Raw genomic sequence first — 12,120 nt, 5'->3', positions numbered from 1 at the left:
TTTTTGTAGCTGTGTTGCCTCAACTACTACAACAACGGGGTTCCGTGAAGGTTTCTTCATATCAAACTTGCCAAAGTGATAACTTAAGGAGAGTAGGGGTTTGAATGTTGCTTCATTCTGTTAGCTGTCCTGCATTTGTCTTCATTATGGATATGTGATTAGCATCCCCTAAGAACAAATAACCTCAATTTTAATATATGTCCATTTTCTTTCTTATGTCCCTAGGCAGGGCAGTGAAATCCTGCTAAACAATGATGCTTAGACAGTTACTATGATATAACCTAACAGATTTCAGGGTTAAGAGCTATCCAGTAAGAGTCAGTTAATTATCCCACGTGACATTATTAGTGATGTAATGACAACCTTTATAATAATATCTGCCAGAGACAGAGAGAAGATTTTGTTGTTCTGAAAACACTCTCTAACTGCCCAAAGACTGACAGCTACATTCTGAAAACAAAATGGCTCGCTAGTTATTCAGGAGAAAATGACCCTATGAGGGGAAAGAACAAAAAAATCTATAGCTACCTTCTTCTGCCTATGTAGTAGACTTGACTGGGAGAGTTAAGAAACAAGAATTTTTAATACTGGATGAAAAAGGAGGGAAATGGCATAAGGAAAGTTTTTGGTTTCCAGAAACATAAATAACAAATCTTTGAAGTCCCAAAAAGGTGCTGTATGGGAGAAAATGAAAGGTCTTTGATGAGATGTTGACTTTAAAAGGTATCTCAGGCCTCTGCATTAGACATCTTGCTAAAGAGGCAGTGTGCCCAGCCCCAGTGGATGGGGAGCAGCTGGCATCCCTCCACAGCAATCTCATGGAGGGAGTCTGGCTACGACAGGGACAGCAGCTGGCAGTTCTGCATGGCTCTGGCTGGGAATCCCACACAGCACTGGTGGCTGTAGCTCTGCAGATGCTGTAGTCCTGGGACTCCATTCCCTGATGTGGACAGAGGGTAGGAGATTTTACCAGTTAACATACAGACTTAATAGAAGCTGAAATTTTAAAAATCAGTCAGAATGTGCAACATGGCTTATTTATTTCTAGAAGGTTAATTTTTTAATAACATTTTTCTGCTCCTGCAAGAAAGACTTCCTGATTGTGCATCATAAAGCTGGAAATAAATTGTCTTTATGCAGAAAGCATTATCAGATGCACAGATTAATTACACACAAAATTGCCACTTTAATTGCAACAAGTCAGCTAGGGCAGGGGGCAAACTCTTCTTTGCAGTTTGTGGTGAGATTCTAGACAGAAAAGCGACCTTGCAAGACGATAGTATCGTTTTAATTGAGACAGACAGAGGTGTTAGGCAAATACATGTTAATTGCTGCAATTGAAATTCAGGGCTCAGTCTGACAAAAGCGCTGAGTATGTCCACTCCCTAGAGTCAAAAGGAAGCACCTTAGAGGTTTGGGCCCTTGCCAGAACAAGAAAGCTAATTTTGAGTCAACAATTCAGGTTTCTAGACTGTTCCAGACTGTGCTGGAGGAGCAGCAGCAATGTGAGCTGCAGCAGCAACTCCTGCTACATGTGTGCAATGCGACCTGTAGGTCAAGCTCCCAAGCTCTCAGCACAATCCAGAGCCCCATGGACTGGGCACCATGGAGAGGCATGAAAGAAATCCAAAAGCTGACTATTCCCAGTCAGCCGAACATTAAATCTGATGCTGTTTCCTGACAAGGACGTGTGTTCATCCACCCGGGAGCTGGAGCACGGGCGACACGGGGCTGTCCCCACATGCGCTTTTTCTGTAATGGCATGGGCCAGTCACTCTTAGAAGCAGGATCAATACTCTTGTTCAGTTGAAATAGCATAAATACATATTTTTCCATAGTTTCATAGCAGCAAAGCTGGATGTAGTGCACCTCTGCTGTCAAAGCCAGACTGCTGAATAAAAAGTATAGCATCCATGAGGGTCAAATGGAAGCACCTGAGAAGGGGAGTAGTCCTTCTCCACACAGTGCAGGGAAACGCAAATTTGAGTTTAGGTACCTAAATCCTTTCTTTTGCCTGTAGCTGAGGGGCAGTGAGTTCTGCTAGCCTTGCACGATTCCAGCCGACAGCTTCCTGGCTCCGTGTTGGCGTGAAGAGCACTGCAGCTTCTGTCTCTGAAGGTGGTAAAGCATGAGACAGAGATGAAGTAGCCTATGAAATAGAAGTGTCCAAAAATTTTGGAGGCAATTAGGGGAAAAAAAAAAAAAAAAAGACTGAAATAAGGCCACTACAGTCTTCTGCTTCGATTAAAACAGTTGCTGAGAGAAGCTTGACGTTTCAGGTTTGAAATAGGTGGTGGCAGAGAAAGTACCTAAAAGAAATGTTTTTAGTAACTGCAAGGGGAAAAATATTTTCCCTACTAATATTCAGAGGACTGTTTCAAATAAGTCTCCCCTTTGACCAGGGCAAGGATTTGCCAGCAGCTAATTTCAGTGGCATCTGGCTCAGCCTTTGACTTGTGCCTGTTGCAGACCTTGCCGGAGAGCAGGAGTGTGTGAGATTTCCCTTCTCCTTTCAGCACCCCCCTCCCTAAATTTCTTCTCTCATCACCCCTTGCCAAACCTCTTCTTCCCTGCCAGGTTTCACCAGCAGCACAGCAGATGCAGCCCACACAAACGATACAGCCACCACAGCCAACTGGAGGTCGCCGGAGGAGGGTGGTGGACGAAGACCCAGATGAGAGGAGGCGGAAATTTCTGGAAAGGAATCGAGCCGCCGCCACGCGCTGCAGACAGAAGAGGAAGGTCTGGGTGATGTCACTGGAAAAGAAAGCAGAAGAGCTCACCCAGACAAACATGCAGCTTCAGGTGCGAGACACTGTCTGCGCCCCCGAGGACACAGAGGGGCTCTTTGTGCTCAGAGGGTCTGGTGGTGCTGGCTGGCCCTTGCTGCCTTCAGTGCTGCCTCTGCACAGACAGCTTCTAGTGGGATCATGGGCACAATCAAGGTCGATTAATCAAGATGTGTGTGCTTCAACTAAAGAAGTAACTGCATTTTAGTAGGATAAGCCAGGAAAAAGCCGTCTTGGGATTTAGAAGCCTTTGCTAGACAGAGTTGTATTTATTTTCTTTTCTTGTCATTGCTTTTTGTGGATTTTTGTTTTTTTTTTTTCAAAGTGCCATTAACTTGGTGTTAAAAGACTTCTTCAGAGCAGGGCATGTAGTGAAACTTGCTTTCAAAGCCAGTGGGGCAGGAGTGTAAATAGATCAGTCTATCAGTAAGGAAAAGAGTGAAGTGGATGGGTGAAAATACCCTGAATGTGATGGTAAAAGCCCTTTTTACGGTGATGCCATTCTTATAGTGGGCACAGTACTTCTCCCCCTTCCAAAGGGGTGTCTATGTGCTGCCAAGAGCAAAAAGACCATTCGTGTAATGGCACCCCTCCAAAACTGTCTCCCCCAAAACACAGAGGTGTGAACAGCACCAAAATGCTGGCCGTAGTAGAGTCATAGGTGACAGCAGCCGTGCCACCATGCCCCAAGTGCGTCAGCCTGCTGTTTGCCCCCACGTCTGGCCTCCTGTCCTGATGCAGATAGCTAGAGTATTTCCTGAGCAGGTTAAAACACTGCCTAAAGTATCTGGTGTGCTGAGGGGTTTGCTTGCTTGTCAGTTTATGTCATCAAATCTGGAAGATAAATTGCCTTCAGAAGATGTTATAAAATAACGTTACCCACAAATGTTAACATAAACAAAGCACATGAGCACCGAATGCTCATTTCTTCCAAAGTTGTGGAGCAGTGTCTGTGTTCTTGGGTTTAAACTTTGCAGAAGAGCCTAGTTTAAGCTTTGTGGCAAACCAAACCCTCTCTTTCTTTTCTAGAATGAAGTTTCTATGCTGAAAAATGAGGTAGCACAGCTGAAACAGTTATTGTTAACGCATAAAGACTGTCCGATAACAGCTATGCAGAAAGAATCTCAAGGATATCTAAGTAAGTAGCTGGCACGTTTGCACTGTCTCCACACTGCTCACAGGAAAGCAAAGTTTCTAACTCTTCCCTCCAGAACCCCTTCTTGGTCATATTCTCACTTGAACCAGTCTTCTCAAACATCATCCAAGCCATCCAGTATCCTACCCTTATTTATCCAGCCCTGCTCAAAACCAAAAAAAGCCCTGGTTTGCATCCTACACAGCAGAGCTAGACTTCCCTACCCCACCCTTCCACAAAGAGATGCACACGGATGGATGCTCGCTCCCCTGTGGAGGATCCTGCTTGAACTCACAGCTCCAAACCTGCAAGAGTCCTCCTGGGCACAGTGCTGCCAGAACATTAAAATAACTCTCAAAAGAAAAGTCAAAAAGGAAAACATTACAGTCCCCTCCAGCGAAAATGGTACTGTGCTCTGACAGTGGCACAGACCAGGCCTGGCACAGGCTTCCAAGGTTTGTTAACTCTTTTTTTAACTCTTTCATTTTTTTTTCAAAAATCTATTATCTAATGGAGATGTTGAATCGATTCTGTCTAGTTGATGCATTTTATGAGTGGTAATTTAGGGACAAATTCTTTGCTTGGCTCTAGAACAGCTCAGAAGAGCCTGAGGGTTAATATTTGCTAGATTGCGGCATTGTCTTAAAATAGAGGCCATTTCTGTCTGCATCACTATGCATCTGGCTCTTTAACAGTACTCAAAGAAAAAAATGCATAATTGCATTACATGCCTATCAACTGTTGTCTGAATTAGATTTTCTGTGCTGCAGTGCACTGCACTCTAATTTTGATTCCTGCTGGAGCAAATAAAGCATTTAAGCATCCCAACTGATTTTATACATATTGGACTTTTTATCCCAACTTTGCTTTAAAAATTTTAAAGCTCTTGGACTTTTTTCAAGGTCCCAACTCCTGAAGTCAGGTTGATATCAGAGAAGCTGGCTTAAAAAAATAACAAAACCTGCAAAAGATCAGAAGACAGAGAGTGCTGGATAACTGTGTATTTTCAAACCCTGGGACTTCTGCATGACTCAGGTTGTGAGTGCTGCTGTTAGTATGTCTCTTTTCCAGGAGTCTTACCCTGCCTGGGCTTGTTACTCGAATGGAAAAATCAATGTGTGTTGTCTCTGTGCCCTCACCCCCTTCCCAGGTCCCGAGAGCAGTCCTCCCGCGAGCCCAGTCCCAGCTTGCTCCCAGCAGCAAGTCATCCAGCACAACACCATCACGACCTCCTCCTCCGTCAGCGACGTTGTGGGAAGCTCCACTCTGACCCAGCTCGCCAGCCACAGAACAGACATCAATCCGATCCTTTAAAAGTGGTTGATCAGAAACTGCTAGGGGAGTGTGGTAGCATATCAAAGCATCCTCTGTGCTAAGGACATTTGCAACTGTAACTCAAGCCTGGAAGATTCCTCAGTTCTTGAAAGACTCTGGCTTTCATTTTTATAGTTATTAAAATGTCTTTTATACTTAGTTACATAAAAGGGAGTTATGCAATTAATATGCTATCAGCTTGAGAAATGCTTTGGTGCTTTCTCCGTTTTTTTTGGTACCAGTTACTTGTTTATAAACCTAACTGTTTCTGTACATAGTTCTGTTTCCTTCTCACCAAACTAGCCTGAAACCTCAGAAATACAGAGTTGTGTTAAACTGTAGCTTGTTAGCCAATGTGAGGCATGAAGAGTATTAAACAGAGTCATACATAGGTAACTGGGAGTAATTAGGCTATAAATACATAGAGAGGGCATCTGCTGACAGCATAATAAAAAATGAGTTAGCGTTGTGCTATCAGCAGACTCCATCTTGCATTCAGAGCCTCTTTCAAAGTGGTTATATAGGATGTGTCTATCAGGACAAAATCAAGCCCAAATAATGTGCCCTTTTGTCTAGCCCTCCCCCTTATCCTCTCTCCAATGCCCTGGCCTTTTTCTCCTCCAGTTATTCTTACACCTTCCTTTTCCCTCCCCAAACCCTTTTCATCCCCTGGCTTTTTTTCTCTGCTTTTTTTTTTTTTTTTATTCCAAGCCTTTCTCGTTTCCTTCTATTTTTCTTGAAGAATAATGATGAACAAGCAACAACTTCAAGCCCACCTAAAAACTGTCATCACGGCTGCTGCTTTCACTGGCTCTTCACCTGCAGCTGCTCTGCGCCGAGCATTAGACTCTAAAAAAAATAGAAATGCTCCTGATTTAGTGTTTTTAATAAACAGCAAAAGGCGAAAGCAGTGCAGCCCCAGGTGAAGCAGGATTGAGAGCCAGCTGTGTTGATGCTAACAGCTCTGTAAGCTTCTGTGGCATGGTACAGGCGTAGTGAGCAACACCTGAGAATCACAGCAATTCTTTTGCACTGCCAATCATTAACATAGAAAAAAATCCATGTAGTATATAGTAATTCGGAAAAGTTCTGTTCCCTAACTCGTTGTTCTAGCAACAAAAGCTAACAGCCTCAGGTTTCATGGGCTATAAATGAGAAATAAATCAGAGTAACAGCTCTGACCAGTTGGAAAAATGCCATTTTCAATTCCCAGGGAAAGACCTGCTCTCTGCAGGCATTCCTTTAAGCATCCACAAACTGATCCTGAGCTGGCAGACAGCAGTGTAGCTTCACTGACTTTAATGGCACTTAATGCCTGTTTACCGTGGGTAAGGAATTGTCTTATTAGGACGCTAAATAATTTTTAGAAGGCATGCAGCCACTAAAAAGTGCTGCCAGAATGGCAAATCCCACTGTGCTCCAGATAAAACTCAGTCCTGCAAAGAGAGTCTGGAAAAGAAACTTATGCCACAATTAAGGTTTTTGTTTGGACTCTGGGCCTGCCCCTCAGCACGACTCATTTGCATCCTCGAGTGATACCCATGATTGATGGGAAAATCAGATGGAGATGATGCCAGTAAATTACGCTACCTTGCCGTGTATTGGGATCTGATTTTGCTCTCAAATCTGTCAGCAACAAAACCTCCCGCTGCTTACCCGGGAAGCAGGCTCCCAGCTAGTGATAGATGTTCAAACATTTTGAGCTGCAGCTTTAGTAGCAAAAGCTAATTCACCTTATTCCTGGCAGATCCTCTAGCCCTGAACAGAGTTTGTTCTGAAGTGAAGTTCTCCTCCTCAAAGGCTGTGTCTTTGGGTTTTAGAGGAGCTGTGAAGTTTAAAAGGGTGGCTTTTCTCCATGCAGGTGGGAGAGTGCAACAACTGAAGTGTGAGGCACTCTAAGGAGCAGGGCTTCCTGAAAGTAAAAGCAAAGTTCTGAGGATTATTCATTTCTGAATTAGTTCTTATCTTGGTAACTAACTTTTTATCAGTATTCTTTTAACAGCTCGCTTTCCATTTATGCAAACACATTCAAAAGAATAAGATTTTTAATGTACAGTGTAAATCTTGACTTGATTATATAGTCTAAGAACCAAAAAAAATTATGAAAAAATACAAATGTAAAGGATTTTCTATTATATTTTAGACAAACATATACTTTTAAAGTGTTTTAAATACTGAATCTATAATTTTTTTTAACCTCCAGTTGTAATAGCTAAATGGTTTTGCTTCATCACGGCTCCCAAGGGAACTTTTTTCAAATATGCAATCGAGCAAAATGTTCCAGCTGAGTATCCGCTATAAAAAAAAAAACCTAATAAGTATTTCCCCTGTGTCTGAATTTCATAACTCACCATGAAAAAGAAAATGCCAACACAGGGTTAATTTTTAAAACTTTCCCTCTATATGGGTAGCACTTAAATACATTAAAAATAAAAATCAAACTTGTTGGTAATATTAGAATACCCAGTTGAGCTACACTGCACTAGAATTACGGTTTAGCTTCATTTTATTCAGTCTTCTCAATTAAAATATTTAGCTGTTAAACTGAAAGCCTCTACATTAAAATGAAAAAAAAAGCAAAAAAAATAAAAAACTTTGCCTAAGTTTTGTTAAATTCAGCAACTTGACAGTTTGACTGATGTGTATTATATATAGCTCAATTATTTCTTTTTTTAATGCTAACTAGGCAAGCCAACCACACATGTTGGCCTAAATGTGTAATTACAATGAAATGTCTCCTCTCTATACTATTGGCCTTTAGGTATAATCCTCGCTAGTGATGTGGAAAAAAGTAAAGGATGAAAAGCTATTTGCTATTGCTTCTTGTAACTCTGTCGCAGGTTCATTGGCCAAGACAACACGCAGCATATTTATATCAGCTATATCATTGGTAAAAGGACCAACTGTATCAGGCACCTTATATTATTCATCCACATTGAAATGCTTTTGTTTTCCAGGAGAGTGATCCTGCAGCCTTTCCTCAAGCTGCCGTTTAGGCCAGGCACCAGAGGCTGTCTGAGCAAGGGCTGCGGGAGAAGCCCCTGCCCCTCTGTCCCCTGGATGTCCCTTTGCCGTGTGGTCAATGGCAGCGGCTTCTTCCTAAGCACGTCACTCTAAATGCACCTACCAACCTCTTTCCATAGAGGAGAAATCCTGCTTTTCCACAAGCTACTACTGGAGACTGCTCCAGTTTCCTCCTGGCCTGCCAATCCAGTTGCTGGGCTTGCCGGGCTCCATGCCCTGTCCCACTGCCGGTGGATGATGCAGACCGTTTCCCTCACCCACTCTCCCCAGCATTCGCAGGGCAGCAAGCCTTGGTGGGCACCTTGCTCAGGAGGAGGCATTTCTGTGGATGGCATCTCTCATCATGCAACATCAGAAGCACGTTGGAAATCTCAGCCATGGACAACTGCAATACTTTGATTGGAAAGAAACAGTGCTGTGATCTGGTTCCATCATCCCCAGCCCTCCTTTCCCAAGTAAATATATGCAAGCCATATTCATAACGCTGCCTGTGGGAGACAAGTAGTTCGTGTGCTATCATGGTGTGTTTTATAAGGACGATGATGATGATGATGATTTATGGAGAATTTCACGCTGTTGGGAGTCAATTCCTGCTACGAAGCTATATGTCTGCTGCCCATCTTCTGAATAGTGGAAAGTCAATGGTTCAGTGCCTCAGTGTGTGTGGATTTAGTGTGTTAACTGACTCTGTCCTGTTAACTAACAAGCCAGCTATAACTGTTGTTAAATGCCCAACTTTTGAGGATTCATATTTTTTTAAGCAACAATATTTAGTGTTGAAAACTAGCCATTTAGTTTAGGCAAAATATGCTTTTTAGCAGCTAATACCTTTTTTTAAAAAAAAGCATATAGAGTGAATTTATGAAAATTCATGAGGACCAAAGCAATTTTAAAACAGGAATCTATTAATTTAGTATTCATATAGAATTTTATAAAGTATTTATTAATAAATGTTATTTTAACACATTCCATTTGAACAGTATTCTTGTACAGAATCTGTTTGTTTGTTTTTTTAAGTTACAATATTAGTTTTGCAATAAACTACTCTCAGTGTGTGTGCATCTTAATCTTTCAGGGTCTCAAGCATAAGTCATCCATCTAAGATGGAAAAGCTTGCTGAGGTCAGTTGTACAGAAATTCCTAGAATTAAATGCTTTCCTTAATGCAGCATCTGCCTTTTTTTTCTATTTTTGTTCTTTTCTCTTTTTTTGGTAACAACAAAACAAATTATGAACCTTCAGTTGTTTCCTTTGTATTGGAAAATGTGCTCTCTCGTCTTAGAAAGCACGAGTCAACATATAACTGGAAAGCCTGTCTTTTTTTTTTTTCTCTTTTTCTTTTTTAAGGCTGATTTTATATATCACCGCTGAAGATCTAACCCATCCTTGTTTCTTTTCTAATATCACATAGTGAGTTGCACTATACTGCCTTATCATTGCCTCTTCTGTCCTCTTACTAAGCAGTGTTCCTTAGATTTAGACCATTGAAACTCCATTATACATCAGAGAAAATTATTGGAGGGGAAAGAAGAGAAAAAGATTGATCTGTAGACATAAAAACTAAACTGTGCCTATAAAACAAAACCAGTTACAACTAATTAGTATCTTATTTCTATGTTTCAATTATTTATATTATTTTAAAATTGCACTTTAGCTCTCGCTCTCTTTCTTGCTCTCCCTTGTTGAATCATTTATAAATACTCTTGTAAAACGTTTGCACCAGATACATTTATATGCTTTCACTGGTGGCATATCTACAACTTGTCTCTCACACCTGCCCGAACAGAGAAGCTGGGAACAGCCAGTCTGCAGTGTGACTTAGACTTTACATCCTCTTCATGACAGCATATAAATGTTTTATTATGCAAAGTATGTGAGGCAGCATCTAAGCTACATTTATAATCTCTCATCCCGAGAACCAAAGTGTCCTGTATATTGTAAGGTCAGGAGACTGGCTCTGTTGTGCATTGTCATGCACTTTGACTGTTGTCCAATTCACGGTAGCTGCGAAGCTGCAGTGATAACAGTGGCCATACTATGTATTAGAGTTCTGAATCAATAAAATATGTTGCCTTATAACTTGACTAGGGACAGCACCTTTTAAAAAAAAAAAAAAGAATAAGAAAAGAGACTGAAAACTTTTAAGGACAAACTAAAATTTCTAAGAAGCAATAAAATCTCAAGAGGTCTGAACATGAAAACAAATATAAATTGTTCATTTTTTCATCGTCTGAAATAATCATCTTACTGCAAAGACAAAAGAGACTGTTTACATCTTTAACCTCTTTTTTCTTCAGAGCTTACAGTTATCTCAGTTTTATCAGTGGCTTTACAGTTAAGAGCTAAATTGCTTACCATTATTGGTTTTCCAGAGCTTTCAAAATATCTTTATAGCAAATCCTAAACTACATGAGGCCAAAAATGTCAGTGTTCACACACACTCACAGACAAGACATTCTCTTAAGTGGAAATCTGATCCTTTCCCAGGCTCTTCTTGGACTGGAATCAATAATTGTAACTTACCATATTTAGACGAATGTGTAACACCTGCGATTCAGAAACTATAGCTCTATATTTATGCAATTTAAATGTTAGTGATGTTGAGTTTTACCTGGTGGAACTGTTCACAAAGCCCACAGTAAGAGCATGCTATCTGATGCCGTGAGACTCATAGACCCAAATCTCTTTTTCAACTAAAAATCTGTGCTACAGCCTTCTGAATGAAGACTGAAAGATCTGCTTGGCTTTGCTGAAACTGTAGCAGTGTAAGAAAGAGAGGGGGGAAAGTCTGATAGGGCATTTTCCTTTATTGAATTTAGAAAATTCAAGAGAATTTTTTTCCCCCACTCGTTGGAGCCGAGATTGCAAAGAGACCGACCCTTGTCAGAGACAACCTTTACTATGCTTCCACAAGACAAACTATTTTGCACAAAAGGTGTATTTGCTCTTCCAAATAAGAGTAATTGCCACTGAGAGTTTTGCCAAGGACTTTATCACTGGGACCTAAGTGTTTCCCAGCCCATGGCCGCGAGCTCTGTACCCCTCTCTGTAACATCTCCATTCGAACACTGGGTAGCATTCATCTGCTGAATGTTGCTTCTTCAGATTATTATCATTGTCCTGGTTTTAAGGAACTTTTAGCACTGCTTGGAGTAAGCCTAAACTATCGAAGTTTATATATAAATATATATATTATATTAAAAAAAGGTGCTGTCACAGTAAGTTTGGGGCTTGAGGTTGTTTGTATTATATGCAAAGGTTTTATGTTTGTTTGTCTGTTTGTTTTATTCTGTAAAGCAACCACCTTCCTTACTGGAGGGAGACAATTTTTTTTTTTTGGTACATAAGTGTAAATACTTGCTGCAGCATTTAATATGTTTAATTTTATGTTAAGCTTTTTGTTGTGAACCCATTATTGTTACAAATGGACAATGAGTTCATTGAGACTGTTCAACTACGTCAGATTTTTACATCTCTTTCTAGCTAGAAGAGACAGGAATTTTGTGCATTTGTACAAATGTTAATAATATCACCGCAATTCCAGTATAATAAAGCACTCAAATACAAATAGTTCCAGTAGTTCAGCTGCGTCTATACCTCGGACATTTTATGGTACCGAAAACTCCTGCACTTAAACCAAGTTACTCATCTGTGGTGTCTGTTCTGAGCTGTAATCCCTCATCTCCCCCGAAACTGGAGGAGGACCATGGTGCTGGACATCATCTTGTCTCACCATAGGACTGAGGGGCTGTGCAGACCTTACAGCCCACCACTGCACTCTGGCAGCTGAGGTGACTTTGCAAGAACAAGTTCTCTGAACCTTTTCCAAGCAGGGAGGCTGCAAAGCCTCAAACAAAAA

The 12,120-nt window shown here is 41.1% G+C and overlaps 1 protein-coding gene across 8 annotated transcripts in view; it reads left to right on the top strand.

Annotated features, from left to right (window-relative positions):
* The window catches only part of CREB5 (cAMP responsive element binding protein 5), a 258,138-nt gene extending 246,329 nt beyond the window's left edge, over window positions 1-11,809 (top strand). For all 8 annotated transcript variants that reach the window (XM_054060285.1, XM_054060290.1, XM_054060291.1 and 5 more), the window contains 3 exons: window positions 2,578-2,805; window positions 3,819-3,927; window positions 5,075-11,809. In XM_054060285.1, the coding sequence (XP_053916260.1) occupies window positions 2,578-2,805; window positions 3,819-3,927; window positions 5,075-5,238 (501 nt within the window). In that variant the 3' untranslated portion in view covers window positions 5,239-11,809. The remainder of the gene's footprint in view (window positions 1-2,577; window positions 2,806-3,818; window positions 3,928-5,074) is intronic.
* The last annotated feature ends 311 nt before the right edge of the window (window positions 11,810-12,120 follow it).

Source organism: Cuculus canorus, chromosome 2 (assembly GCF_017976375.1).
Source record: "Cuculus canorus isolate bCucCan1 chromosome 2, bCucCan1.pri, whole genome shotgun sequence".
Lineage (NCBI taxonomy): Eukaryota > Metazoa > Chordata > Aves > Cuculiformes > Cuculidae > Cuculus > Cuculus canorus.
This window is presented reverse-complemented; position numbering and strand designations above follow the sequence as displayed.